The sequence below is a fragment of the Tursiops truncatus genome, chromosome 2 (genome assembly GCF_011762595.2).
Source record: "Tursiops truncatus isolate mTurTru1 chromosome 2, mTurTru1.mat.Y, whole genome shotgun sequence".
Classification (NCBI taxonomy): domain Eukaryota; kingdom Metazoa; phylum Chordata; class Mammalia; order Artiodactyla; family Delphinidae; genus Tursiops; species Tursiops truncatus.
In genome coordinates, this window is record NC_047035.1 from 161,652,882 (window position 1) to 161,668,313 (window position 15,432).

The window sequence follows — 15,432 nt, forward strand, 5'->3', positions numbered from 1 at the left end:
AATATCTATTTAGATTGATATTTATTCATATATATTATATATAAGTATATATATTAATACATTAAAATTCAGGGGCAGTGCAAATCCTTAATTTTCATAAACTGGTAAAAATATTTAAAGTTTCTAATATGAAAAAGAAATCATATGTCAGATATACTAGGTATGATCAAATATAACACTGGCCCTAACTTTAAAATGTTCACAATCAAGTTTGGTAAATAAGACGTAAAGCCATGATATTTTATATAAATGAGAAAAGTTAAATAGTAAAGTGAGAGATGATCACAGCAATGATGCAGCTTTATCCGAATGGGCTCTGGGTAGTAATTTCTGGGTCTTGAAAAGTGAATGAACTGTAGCTGGATAGGTAGGGGGGGCAGAAAATGATTTGAGTCAAGAAAGAGAGTGGGAGTGAGCAAAATCTCATCAACCCAGTGCTTGCTGAATTTGACCTTTTAGACGTGACCTAATCGTAGCGCTGGTAGCGACCCACAGGCACACACTCAACTTCGCTGATTCACTACAAGGACTCACAGAACTCAGCAAAGCTGTTATGCTCAAGGTTGCCATTTATTACAGCAAAGGGATACAGAATAAAATCAGCAAAGGGAAGGAACGTAGGGCAGAGTCCAGCCGTGACCAGGCACGGCTTCCGGCCATCCTCCCACAGTGGAGTTGGCCCATAATCCTCCCAGCAACTATTTGTGAAAACACACACCAAGTGTTGCCACTCAAGGAAGCTTATCCAGGCTCATCACCGTCCAGGATTTTTACTGAGGGCCATCACGTAGGTACGAAATTCTGCATGACTAACTTCATCTCTCATCTCCAGTGCCCCCAGGGGTCAAACTGATGCAACGTGGCCCAGGGATCCAGGCGAATGAAAACAGACATTCACCATAAATCATATTGTTAGTATGATCTAACATAGCCCAAGACCCAAGATATACAAAGGCACTTTTATCAGGCAGGATATTCCAGGGGATTAGAAGTGATCTCCCAGGAGCTGGGCAAGGGCCAGTTCTTTCTTTGGAATGCGTGGGTTTGAACACCCCAAACCCGCTGAGTTACTAAGCTTTTACTGCACAATAGGGAAAGAGTCTGTGTGACTGCAGGTCTTAACTTTTTAAATTTAACTAAAACAAAGAAAAAGATCTGAAAAATACCTGCAAAAGATTTTATCCACACGTTGTGATGATGAAAAATACATATGTATGAGGAAAAGAAAAGCCAACTTCATAGAATAGCTACTGTCTCACCTTTGCGTGGGCATCCAGGTGTTCTGCCCGGTGCAGTGAGCCTCAGTGGCGTGATTTATTGCCACGTACAACCATAACAGTACGATTACCTAAGGAGTAGTCCGTTATGCAGACCTCCATAAATGCTTCTCCACTGCTCCAGCTAACAGTTCTACAGAAGAAAGTTTATGTTGTGCAGATTTTAGAATTAACTACTTACCGATCTTTTTCTTTTAATTTCTACCCCCACTCTGCACCCCGTACTTTCTTTTCTGATCTGCAACGTGGCCTTCTCTGAAGATGTTCCAGTGGATTTGATCGCCATCGGCAGGACTGGGTGGACAGCGGATGCCCTGAAGAGGTACACATGTGCTTTATTATGACAAGATTGTTGGGACCAAGCTGTCATGTATTGTTGCTGCAACTTAATGAAAATGGTATCTAATTTAATAAAAAGGGCCATCAGTTACTGAGCCCTTATATGTACCAGATGTTGGGTTTAACTCGACATGTATTATCTCAATTTATTCTTATACCCATCCTATGAGGTCAGAGCTGTTATTGCCTCCATAGGACCAAGAGGAGAAGAGGGAAGGGTGAGGGGAGATGTTGGGGAAGGGGGTGGAGAGAGAGTGTCTGGAATTAGGTGTGTGACTCAGCAATAGTAGAACCAGGACTTAAGTCTCTGTGAGCAAAGGGCAGTTCTCTTAAACATTCGCTGCTTTTTGAGATCTAGGAAGCCATTGTTCATCTTTTTCGCTCAAATAACAAAATCATTGGAATGGGGGGAAAGATTGATTGCAGCAAATTGGCATGATAGAAGAAGGTAGACATGGTCTAACATGGAAACAGTTAAGTCCCAGGCAAACATGATGGAGACAGTGATGCAAAGAAGTGATTCAAGCAAGTAAATAAAATTGCAGAATGGATTTTAACCTATTTACAATTTTTTAGTGAATTGCATTTACACTGTCATTTCAGAGTCACATAAAAATATCCTATAAAATTCAGAAAGAAAAGTATTTGTTTCTTCTCCCTTTGTTAAGTTTTAGGGTTTGAATTTTGAATAAAAACCATTATAACTTTTCTCATTTAGTAAAGTAAACCATGTCAAAGAGCTATTTTCAGAACTCTCAGGCAATCCTAGTTACTAGAGCCTTTATTTTTAATTTAGTTTTTATTTATGATGCCTCATAACTGTCTTGAAAAATACGTCTTTCAGGATATTCTTGAACATTAAGTACAGTATTGCCGATGCAGCTTTAATCAACTTTTTGACAGTTGTTTGGGGGGAATTACAGTGATAAATACTCATTTATTTCATGTCACTTATTTAACAACAGTAGTTCAAAAAGAAAATATATTGATAGAGTCATAGTTGTGTTTTCAGGTTGATGTTTCCTTCTTGTAATCACAGTTACCTCAGTTAAAAATGTTGAAATTGAATACCTGTGTAAAGATCAAGAGGGTGATTCAGACATCATCATTTTCTTGCTTTACTGTGGGCCCACCATGAAACATAAGCTATAGAGAAGAATCCGTCATATTCTAAGGCCTCCTAAAGATATTTGTGGGGAATTTAATCATGTCCTATGACCTGTGCTAAGCACTAAAATTACAAAGAATTTTTTTAAAAATTACCCTCTCTTCCTAAGGAGCTCAGAATCTAGTACATTCTATAATATTCAGTGTTTCCTTTTTATTCTGTAAGTAAATCGTCAACATTACTTGCTTTATGGTGAGCGATTCTACCCTTCTGTTACAGGTAACTAAACAAGGTCACCAAGTCCAGTCCATTTTCTGTGCCTAAAACCAGTGTTAAATTTTCCTTCTGCTCTTGTGAGATGAATTTATTCAATAAGCACAAATCCTAATATGAGCATTTATTATGTACTGCTCTAAGCACTGCTAATGTAAAAGTGTGAGAAATGTGTGTAGCAGGGGAGACAGACACTTAACAAAGGACAGCACTTAGAAAACCACTCAGGCAAAGAACTCTAAGTGCATGGTCTTGTTAAGTAGGACAAGGGAACATTTGCTTGGGGAGATGATATTTAACATGACTTCTGAAGGGTAACTGAAGGTAAGAAGAGTGGTGAGAGATGAGACTGGTGAGGTAAACAGGGCCCTAAATGTAACATTGAAGGAGTTTGGGCCTTATCTTAAAGGCAAGAGAAAGCTATCTGGAGGGTTTTAATTAAGGGGGTGACATGATCCAAATGACTTTTTGGAAGAATGGATACATTGTATATTACACTGTCTTAATCACTATAGCTTCCTAAGAAATATTGTTGTTTATAGAACAAACCTCTTTACTTTTTCATCTTCACAAGCGTTTTGACAACTTTGGGGCTTTTGTTCTTCATATAAATTTTAGACTCAACTTACAAGATCTGTAATCAATCAATCAGTCAATCAATCTTGTCAATATTCTTACTGAATTTACATTGGATTTTGAATTATATCACATTTCTGAATTATGGAAATTTTTTTTTTTACTTTATTTTTTAAATTTTATTTTTTTTTTAATAGATCTTTATTGGAGTATAATTGCTTCACAATACTGTGTTAGTTTCTGTTGTACAACAAAGTGAATCAGCCATATGCATACATATATCTCCATATCCCCTCCCTCTTGAGCCTCACCGAGCTGATTTCCCTGGGCTATGCTGCTGCTTCCCACTAGCTATCTATTTTACATTTGGTAGTGTGTATATGTCCATGCCACTCTCTCACTTCGTCCCAGCTTCCCCCTCCCACCCCATGTCCTCAAGTCTATTCTCTATGTCTACGTCTTTATTCTTGCCCTGCCACTAGGTTCATCAGTACCATTTTTTTTTTTTTTTAGATTCCATATACATGCGTTAACGGTATTTGTTTTTCTCTTTCTGACTTACTTCAGTCTGTATGAAAGACTCTAGGTCCATCCACCTCACTACAAATAACTCAATTTTGTTTCTTACGGCTGAGTAATATTCCATTGTATATATGTGCCACATCTTCTTTAATCCATTCATCTGTCAAAGGACACTTAGGTTGCTTCCATGTCCTAGCTATTGTAAATAGTGCTGCAATGAACTTTGTGGTACATGACTCTTTTTGAATTATGGTTTTCTCAGGGTATATGCCCAGTAGTGGGATGGCTGGGTCATATGGTAGTTCTATTTTTAGTTTTTTAAGGAACCTCCATACTGTTGTCCATAGTGGTTGCATCAATTTACATTCCCACCAACAGTGCAGGAGGGTTCCCTTTTCACCATACCCTTACCAGCATTTATTGTTTCTAGATTTTTTGATAATGGCCATTCTGAGTTTTGATTTGCATTTCTCCAATAATTAGTGATGTTGAGCATCTTTTCACGTGCCTCTTGGCCATCTATATGTCTTCTTTGCTGAAATGTCTATTTAGGTCTTCCACCCGTTTTTTAATTGGATTGTTTTTTTGAGACTGAGCCCCATGAGTTGTTTGTATATTTTGGAGATTAATCCTTTGTCTGTTGTTTCATTTGCAAATATTTTCTCCCATTTTGAGGGTTGTCTTTTCATCTTGTTTATGATTTCCTTTGCTGTGCAAAAGCTTTGAAGTTTCATTAGGTCCCATTTGTTTATTTTTATTTTTATTTTCATTACTCTAGGAGGTGGGTCAAAAAAGATCTTGCTGTGGTTTATGTCAAAGAATGTTTTTCCTATGTTTTCCTCTAAGAGTTTTATAGTGTCTGGTCTTACATTTAGGTCTTTAATCCATTTGGAGTTTATTTTTGTGTAAGGTGTTAGGGAGTGTTCTAATTTCATTCTTTTACATGTAGCTGTCCAGTTTTCCCAAAACCACTTATTGAAGAGACTGTCTTTTCTCCGTTTTAAATTTCATCTTTTTATTTTTGATTTCTTACCTAATTGAATTGTCAGAGGTCACGTTCTATATGATACTGATTCTTTAAAATTGGTTGAAACTTTTAATGGAATAACGAATGAGTAATTTGTACAAATGATCTACATGTGCTCAATAAGGATGTGTGTCTTCTTATTACTTGGGTATGAAGTTTGATAAATGGGTTCTAGGTATTTCCACCATAAGCTTCTTTACTATAAACATCTTTGCCACAAGCATTTTTGCTGCATAAGTAATTGGCCATAAGACAATTTTGCCGTAAAAGATAAAACAACGAAAAATAAAAGACAGACGTTAGAAAGGACATAATTAAACATGAAAAATGAATAACAAAATTAAAAAGACTTCATTGCAAAATACAAAATATCTGAATACATTCAACGTGTGTGTAGACTCATGACAATACTGTGCAAATAACTAACTTTATTCTGTGGGTTGTACCTAAGCACTTGCCTTCCAAGTCTTTTGTTCATCATATTACATTCTTTTGTTGTTTATTGATTTGTCTCCTTGTTCAGCATCCCAATGTTATTTTCACTAAAATTTCTTCCTTCTTTAAGAAAGGTATTAATTTCCAAGTACTGGGATGCATGTTTATAACTGAGCTTTGTACTGTGTTGTGAAAGTCTCTGCACTGTTTGTTCTTAGCATTTTGTCACATGTCCATTGACAGACATTACAAAGTTCTGTGGGAAACATGGTTTCACTTCTGTGCCTTCAAGGCCCTCGGCCTCTTTCTCCTCCCATGTAGTGTGTTTCAAAAGAAGAAACCAACTCTTGGGGCAGATCATCACCATCTGTCATGATTTTTGTATTGTGTATATCAAACCAAACCATCAGCCAGGTATTTTATCTTTTATGGCAAAATTGCCAATTAGTTATGTGGCAAAAATATTTTCAGCAAAAATGCATGTGACAAAGATATTTACAGCAAAGAAGATTATGGTGAAAATTCCGGACATGTGATAAATATACTATTCAGTCAGACTGTCTTCATTCTCTTTATTTTTACCTTCTGAGCTCTTTGGAGAATAGGACCTTCTCATCATTTCCTTGTATCTTTTAACCTCTCCTTTATATCATCTATTTTCTTATTTCTCTATGCTGTATCCTGGGGGATTCCTTCAGATCTATTTGCCAGTTTATTAATTCTCTCTTCCTTTTGTTTAATCTGCTGTTGAACCTGTCCATTAAGGTAGTAATTCCACAAATATATTTTTCATTTCTAAAATTTAAATCTTTATTAAATCTGCGGGCCTCTCACTGCTGTGGCCCCTCCCGTTGTGGAGCACAGGCTCCAGATGCGCAGGCTCAGCGGCCATGGCTCACGGGCCCAGCCGCTCCACGGCACGTGGGATCCTCCCGGACCGGGGCACGAACCCGTGTCCCCTGCATCGGCAGGCGGACTCTCAACCACTGCGCCACCAGGGAAGCCCCGCCAAGTCATTTTTATAGTCTGTGATACTACTTCATTTTTAAATTTTATTTTTCATTTCTTTAAATATTTCATATATAATTTTTATATATTCCATATTTGATGCCCCTACTATGTAAAAGGTTTTGCTAGTCTAATTATGTTGTTCTTTGTTTTTGCTGGCTCTTTGTCAGACTACTCTTTCTCTTTCTGTGTTTCTCGGTCCTTTAATTAGAAGTGCATTTGTTTGATCTTATTCCATGGGAATCCCTAGCATGTAAATAGGTGATGCTTTCACCAAAGAAGTTTTGATGATGGGAACCTGAGGGCTTTAGGGGACACCATGTGTTCCTGCCTTAATATGGGGAGGAGAGGTTTGGATTTATCTCCCTCATCTACTGCTGGTAGAAGGCTTGATCTCCTTAGGGCATAATTAATTTGTGACATTTTTACCCTCAGCACAAACTGTGTGTTTTTACTTTGCCTAATGTATGTTGCTCCTACTTTCTTTATAGCACACAGCTTTTGCTTTATTCTGTTTTGTGGGAGAGGCAAAAGAAAGGCCCCCTCAGAGATTTTCTTTACTTCCCGAAAATCCTAGTAATGCTTTAAAATTCGTGTTTTATCCAGAATCCATTTGTATTGTGACAGGAGGACCGTTTAAGGTCTGTAGTCTGCCTTTACTGCCATAAGCAAAACAAGTTCGGGATTTTAGCTTAAACATTACAGTGATTAATAATAATGTTTTTGAGAATAGAACCACAGGAGGAGAATAATGTGTGACAAGTTCCATCTTAGACTTACTGAGCCTGAGATGTCTGTGATATCCACATGCATGTAAGCCAATAGATAAATATTTGGGCCTAAAATTCAAGAGAAGAATGTAGACTGAAGATAGAGATTTATGCATAATTAACATAAAGATGTTAATTGAAATCATAGGTATGGAGGAGATTGCTAGTGACGGTGCATATAGAGAAAAGACAGGCCAGGAAAGATGCCTAAGAACCACCAACACTTAAGGGACAGAAAGAAATGGAGATGGAGTTGTTAGACAGGTATCAGAAAACTGATGAGCGTGTGTCACAGAATCCAAGATTAGAAAGTGGGCAGACTGTGCCTAATGCTAATGAGATAGCAAGAGTGTACATGGAAGATTTAGTAGATAAGGAGATATTTAAAAACATTGGTATGAGAGTTTCAATTAAGTTGGATTGGGTAAAAACAAGTTTGTGGGAGTCTGAGAAGCCCCAGGCTGATGAGTCTTTCTGGAATTCTGACTGAATGGAAGGAAAAGCAGGATGATGTTTGGGTGCATGTGGAGAAGAATGAAGACAGAGTTTTTAAAATAAGATTGGACATGCTTGAGTATGTTTAAGTGCTGCCGATAACAAGGCAGGAGGGAATTAGAGATGAAATATTGAAGAGCAAGGAGGGGGTCAGATGAGCAGGTTCACAATACCTGAGAAGGCGGGCTGAGCTGGGCCAGAGTAGAGATTGAGAGAACAGCTGTATACCATAGACCCCATCCATCCTAACAGGAGGAAGGACAGGTCAGTTCAGGTTCAAGTAAGGATGGTGATTTGTAAATAAATTTAAAGAATTCTTGCTGATGACTCTTATCAAAGAAATAAAAAATGAGACCAAGGATAAAATTGGTAGAAGCATTATGGAATGGCAATTCTAAGTAGAGTGGAGAGGGTTTGAAATTGATACTGAGGATAATTTGAGAGGAGATTAGCGAAGCAGGGCAGTATTGCCAGGCAGCGCAGAAGGCCCCCCGCTGGGCATGCAGGAAGTAAGTTTGTGGAGCTCCCAGTGGGAGGCTATAGGATTGTCCTCCAGCTCAGGCATGGAAAAGGCAGAGTTTTTACTATATTCAGTACTGCAGATTTTCTAAGAAGGTGTTGTGGAAAAAAGAAAAAGGCAACATGCTTAAAGGTACTGAAAAGAGAGGTTGAAGTGATGGAAGAAAGGAGACTAATGGGAGAAAATCATTGTGCTTGGGCTTTCTACATAATCACAGGATAAGAAGTATGTGAGTGAACAGCTACATGGATAGACTGAAAATAGGATAACTGAATTTATGATTTCAGAACTAAAGCATTCCCAACCACAGGGAAGGTCCAGGGTATGGGGATGATAACTAAAGTGGAGTCAAGCAAGAGATCATGAGATCACTGAGCTGAGAAGATGCAGGAACTAAAGTTGGGGAATTGAATGGGCCACTAGGATGTTGAAGGAGGGAATAAGCTGTATCATATTTACTTAGTGACAAGGAAGCCATCTTTGGAGCTCTTCCTGAGCCAGCAGTATGGTGAATTGTACTTCACTAATGACAAGAGAAGTTTAAGAAAGGTGTTTATTCAATAATAATTTTCCAATGTGGGTAAGTACCAGCCATGTACAGAATAGTTATCTTCTACTCAAGGCCCACCAGAGGGATGGAGTCCTTTGAAGCACACAGAGGTAGGGAGAAACGCCAACTTCTAAACCATGAAAGTTTGCATGTTGGAGATTGTTACTGGTAAATGTCATATTATTTATTCTTGTGGGCTATAAATGAACAATACAATCTGCACCTTTTCCTCATGTAGCTCTGCTAAGGAGAAGATAGACTAAGTGATTACCTGAGTGCTGTTCAATCCTTTGCTTGGGTGGTTTTGAATATTTCCTAAAGGAAAACAAAATTTTAATTTTAAATATCCATTCATCCTGTGGTGGATTATTTTCAAACAATAAAGTAGAATGGAGCAGTTACCACATTTTTAAAATTCAGCATTACCAATTTCATGCGAATGGAACACATTCTCTCTTCACACACCTAAGCATGTTTTAAACCTTATCTTTATGCACGTGTTTTTCTTCTAGTGTGAACGTTTCCCATCATGTCTTTTATAAATATACTGATATAAAATTTAGGTTAAGATAAGCAGTAATATGAAAGGTTAACAGCAGAAATGGTGGAATCCAAATATCTAAAGATGGAAATGCTTTCTAACATACAATTGTTTTCTCTTGTCTATTTTATATACGTTAGTAAAATCTATAACTATAGTCCTGTACAAAAATACTGCATTCCTCATCTTTATTTGAGAGACTTTTGTGCTTTACAGCCCAACTTCTTTGATATAATTTTAAAACATATGTATGATCACTCAAATTGTCTTCCCCTTTGTTTCTCTTATCAGTCAAAAGAGAAGCTCTGTGACACCACAGAGCCAGTGGAACGTTCTACCCAAACCACCACCATACGAGCCACGAGCACACAATTCAGGGTCCTGACGACCACCAGAAGAGCAGCGACACCCCGGCTGCCCACCAGCCTGCCCACAGAAGGTGCCCTGGAGATACTTTTGCTTTATTACTGGAGGAGGGAAAACTCACTGTGTTGACATGCACCGGAGAAGCTCTCCAGGGAGAGAGTTATTCTTTGGCAAACTGGATTTCGTAGGGATGTCTAAAAGGGAAAAGACAAAATTATTATGGAATAAAAGTATGTGCTGGGTTCTTGTTAATGTATGGATGCCTTGTATTGAGATGTAGTCTTTCAGAGTGATCCTGGCTACTAGTCCTCCTTAGAAAAGAAATAAAGACTTCCTTTCATATTGCTAAACTTTGTAATAACGGCAATCAACATTTTAGTCACAGGATAGAAAGGCAAAATGCACAGAAAATGTCCATTGATTTTGGATTCTGAACACTAGGTAATCCTACTTATATGCAATTCTATTAATATTTGCCTGGATACAGTCAATAAAATATGCTGGTCTATAACCTGTAGAGAGGCACTGTGTATGACACAGAAATTGTACTTGAAAAACATTTCCTTTACCAGGAAAGGCAAAAATACTAAAGAACATTAATGCATGAGCACAACTCATTGGGGGAAGAAGGTATATTAGCCTAAATTTGTTAACCATCGATTCTGAAAGGTACCACTAGGGAGAAATGTGAGACCGCTTGGCCAAGAGTAAGCTCTAAGGGGGAAAACATGGTCTTATTTGTTTACTTTCATAAACCTTGCTTTCATTTAAATAAGATATTAAATTAAACTTGAATCTTTTCATTGAAATTTAATTGGATATTAAAAGTTAACTGGAATAAAGTGATAAATTGAGGTGGAGGATAGCTAGCTGCTAAATATATTTTATTGCTTTTAAAAGCAATGTTATATTTTAATCCATCTTACTGTGGGTTGTTATATAGCCTGAGAAAAGTATTTTTGTAATTTGAATCCTATCCTTTAGAATGAAATATACCCCTGAAATATAAAAAAGCACATTCTACATTTTGTTCACATAGGACAAGATCTTTTTGTATATGATTTTGGTCATATTTGTTAGCAATAAGTAAGCATTTAACTTTTGAAGTTGAATTTGTAAATACAGACAAATATTTACTATTCCAATTAAGTTGGAATTTTCTTGATTTTGATTTTTAAAATAAAGACTGTAGAGTCTAATTACAATGTCATTTTAGAAAATTAAAATGAATGTATTTTAAGTTAAAATTACAACAGTGTACTTTTCTCACAGCTCTTAAGAGTCATATAATAATTTACTGAAGTCTCCATCTTGCAATTTCAGTAAGAAAGTTTAGTATTACATCATATAAACTGCGACCTGCTCCCACTGCCATAGAAATTTACTCAGTAAAATATCAAAAGCTATTCCTGTTATAGTGAAGGCATTAGTGGACAATTACTCGTCTTAAGATTTGTGCACCTTAAAATTTTTTCTGTTATAACTTTGACTTTTCTCTTCCAGATGATACCAAGATAGCTCTACATCTAAAAGATAATGGAGGTAGGAACTGATTTTTTTCTTTTATAAAAGTTTTTAGATACTAATCTATTTCATCTATTTAAATATGGAAGGGACTTGTGGACTTCTAAATATAGAGTAAGGTTATATTTCTTTCCTTGTTGGTATGTAACATAGGAAGAATTCAGCGGTTGGCTTGAAAAGTCAAATTGTTTCAATAGTGGAATAAAATTCTAATCTTTGTATTTGCCTGTAAAACTGCAAGACACCAATGACCAATTGTAAAGTGAAGATTTATCCACACATCTTGCTGTGCCTTGTCGCTGTCGTCCTAGGTTTATCAGTTGCACATGTGACTATCAAGGCTTTGAAAGACATTGACTAAAAATTTAAAAATAGTCCTTTTCCTATTAAATTATGTTACTTCATATTTATATGTGTGGCTCTGTCATAGAATGCTGGATTTCATAAAAGAGATGTGTTATTAGTAATTGTTTATTCAGCTCAGGAAGGGGGTTTCCTCTTCTTAGCAGCATCTCTTATGTAAACGTGGGTACACTGTGACACTGACCTAGACACAATTTCACTTTTGCAGCCCCAGATGAAATCCTAAGTCAGAATCCAATATATACATTGTTAGGGATGTTTTTCTCTATAACTGTAGAGAATAGTTCCTAAATTACTCAGTCTAGGTCAAGTAACAATTACTTCTGTGTCTTCTTAGGTTACTATATATGTATATCTATATCTTTAGATCAGTCCACTTAAAAGAGAAGCTGCTTAGCCTCTTCATATATATCATTATTACATCGTTTGTCCTTGTCTTGCTTCTGTAGCAAAGTGTTTTATTTCATTAATTTCTTATTCATTATTGTATTAATGCAGTAAGTGGATAGCTTAACAGATGACCATTTGCCACATATACACGCTAGAAATAAAATCTTGGTGTTTGAAGGGACTTTAGCAATCCCCTAGTTCAAAATTTCTCAGAGCAGGATGTTAGTGAACCTAAGTCCTCATGTTGGGGTTACCTCATTTTGAGAGAGGGTATATAGTATGAGATGAATGAAATGGAGGAGGGGTACCCAGAGGCTTCTGTTGTATTTGTTACATTTAATTCTTAACATGGGTAGTGGTTACATGTGTGTTTGTTATATTATTCTCCTGCTGTCTTTTCTTTTTTTTTCTTTAATATGACTAAAATATTCCATAATGCTAACAGAAAGAACAAAGGATTCATGTGATCAAATAGGTATGAGATACTCTGGGTGAAAGAAAATGAAAGAGATTTATTTTCTGGAAAACTGTTTAAAACTTTTACTGTTCGTTCGTGAATTCATTCATTTATTCCTGCCTAGTGCCTGCTAATTGCAAGGGATTGTTACATGCTTGCTGCTATGGTAGTGAAAAAGGTTTAGACAAATTCCCTGCTTTCAGAGAGCATAGATTCTAAAGAAATTTCAAGATGGTAATAAAGATTTAGTACCTGGCATTTCTCTGCTATTTGGTCATAAAAACTTTTTACAAATAGCATCTCAATGACTTAATGTTTTGTGGAATACATTTTGCAAAATAGTTTTCTAGAATATTACCAACTATCTCAAGGAAAATCCCTAGTTTTGTTTAATGCAGCAAGGAATCATTTTGAAGATTTTCTTAACGCAGTGCATTAAAACTATCTTATGATGCTGAGACATCAAGTTAAGTAAATTCCAAGATTGAAATGGAGGACGTTTCCTCTTTTCTGTCATACTAGAAAAGTTGACTGTTGGATTTTCAGGTGATATTTAGATCATTAATATGCATCAGGTACCCATCAGAATTCCAAACTATCACAGTAAGACTTAAACGTGTCTATACATTGGAACTCTTTTCACAGCTAGGTTTGTTTATAAAGCACTTTTCCTAAAAGTGCAGTTAGAGCAGACCAACCTGACCAGTGTCAAGACAAATGTTCCCGTCGAAGAGTACTTAAGGGATATCATACATTACTTTTTACAGCAACTTTATTAAGATAACCTGCTGTCATTGCTTTTTATTTTATGGAATATGGAGATGTAGGAAGGATTGCCAATTTAAATCCAACTTCGTTCGTTAATTAAAACGAATTCTGTTGAAAACAGAATTCAGCATCGTTCTCCTCCTCCCCCCTCCAGCTTAACATTTTTGCAAGATTGAGGTAATAATGAAAAAGGATGCCTAATTTACATGTTTTCTCACATTTATTGAGAATTCTTTTCAATGCAAGCTAAGACATTTTTATAAATTGCTATGTATGATTGCAAAGAAACTCAGCACATTTTCTTTCTCGATTTAACTGGCTGTTCTTAAAACCATTTTAATTTAGAGGTCTGTATTTTCTAGAAAAGAGGGTGACATTTTTCAAAGCAGTCATTGTGTAGCTAGACTCTGCCTTTACATACATCATCTTCTTTAGATATTGGATTACCTGGGCTCTGAGTCTTCCTGGGATATTTCTTTGAGTTAAAGTAGTTGATTTTCTTAGTGGAATCCATAGCTGACATGATTATATATTCACTTTCCAGGAGATTTTCCTTCATCTTTGATATGAAAACATAAAATACTTCTGTGCAGCTGGACACCAAAGAAACACGACAGGGATTCTCATTCACAGGACGCAAACTGAGTTCCAGTCTGCTAAATCACTCTTGATAAATCTCAGTTGTGCATTGTGTTTCCTGCTACATTTAGATTAGGTCTAGGTAGAGCCTCTGCAAATTTCAAGCTAGTCATTTGATTGGAGAGGTTTTATTAGCCTTCAGAGTTGAGTGAAAATTCTAGGCTCTGTAAATAGTTTGGAGAAAAGAAACTGAAAAAATCTAAAAAAAGAGAATGATTCCTAAGGAGTGCAGGTCCCCTTAGTAAGATATAGCATTGATTTACCATGGTAAATGGCTGAATACAAAAACTCAGCAGAACTAATATAAAGATAGCATTTTATCTCCAACTGAAATATTCCTACTCGCATGTTTATAATATTAAGTTTCGAGTAATACAGATGTCTAATTAAGTATCATTTCTGCTCCCTTATTTATGTGAAGGACTGGAGAGGAGGAGGAGGAAGTAGGAGGAAGAAATGAAGGATGAGAAGGAGGGGGGGAGGAGGGGGGAAGAAAAGAGAGAAGAAGATGAAAGACACTCTTTCCTATGTTCCAAGCACAGTTCCAAATGCTGTACGTATATTAACTCATTTAATTCACACAATACCCCTGTAATTGGTCCTATTTGTATTTCCATTTTATAGCTGAGGAAACGAAGGTACAGAAAAGTAAGTTTACCTGGCTGGTACGTGGCAGAGCTGGGATGTGAATTTATTTAGTCTGGATGTGGATGTGAGGATGTGTGGATGTGAGGATGTCTGGATGTGAGGTCCCTGGCGGCCTCACAGCATGGCTGCTCCCTTGCAGTTGAGGCCTCTTAGAAGCTTCACAGGGGAGATGCCGCTGTAAGGAGTTTTACTCACACCTACTATAACTGATTATACTTAGAAGTATTTGGAAATGAAATTTCCTCTTCCCGTGTAATTATGCATTAGTTTCCATTTTAACGTTTCTTTGAAAAACAGTGCATTCATTCTCCTGTGTCATTGAGAAGTGTCTGAAGCACTCGCATGTGTTCTGCAAACTACAGGGCTACTCTGTGTTTATGATCAAAAACTAAATTCTTTCAACCTTCTATGTTTCTCGAGAAATTCAAGTTTAATTCTCCATTAAGGGGTTCCTAGAAAGTATTCTTTAAATATATGTATTTCTGTGGATAATTGTTATAAGCACTTAAAACTACACCTTCCTTGGGTTTTCAAATTCTGGCAAAAGCTTTTTTAAGAGTCGCATTTTTAAGGAATTACCTAGCTATATATTTTAGCAGTACAGCTATTGAATGCCTTCTTTGGCATTTAATTAGTTGCTTCCAAATGACACTCACCAACTAAATAGAAATGTAAATGTCTTCAAGATGCAAACTGGATAAAATTATATTTAGGGCTGGCTGAAAAAGGTTTGCAAGTTGAATCAATGGCAAAGTCTTTTAATTGAGAAATGAAATCTTCAACCAGATTCAGCTCAATTTAGCAAATCGAGTTGTACCATTCTGCTGCACTGCAGA

At 36.7% G+C, this 15,432-nt stretch overlaps 1 protein-coding gene across 2 annotated transcripts in view; it reads left to right on the forward strand.

Annotated features, from left to right (window-relative positions):
• Positions 1 to 15,432, forward strand: part of PLXDC2 (plexin domain containing 2) — a 411,878-nt gene that overhangs the window by 334,967 nt on the left and 61,479 nt on the right. For both annotated transcript variants that reach the window (XM_073801628.1, XM_033852419.2), the window contains exons 11-13: positions 1,539 to 1,599; positions 9,733 to 9,880; positions 11,311 to 11,349. In XM_073801628.1, the coding sequence (XP_073657729.1) occupies positions 1,539 to 1,599; positions 9,733 to 9,880; positions 11,311 to 11,349 (248 nt within the window). The remainder of the gene's footprint in view (positions 1 to 1,538; positions 1,600 to 9,732; positions 9,881 to 11,310; positions 11,350 to 15,432) is intronic.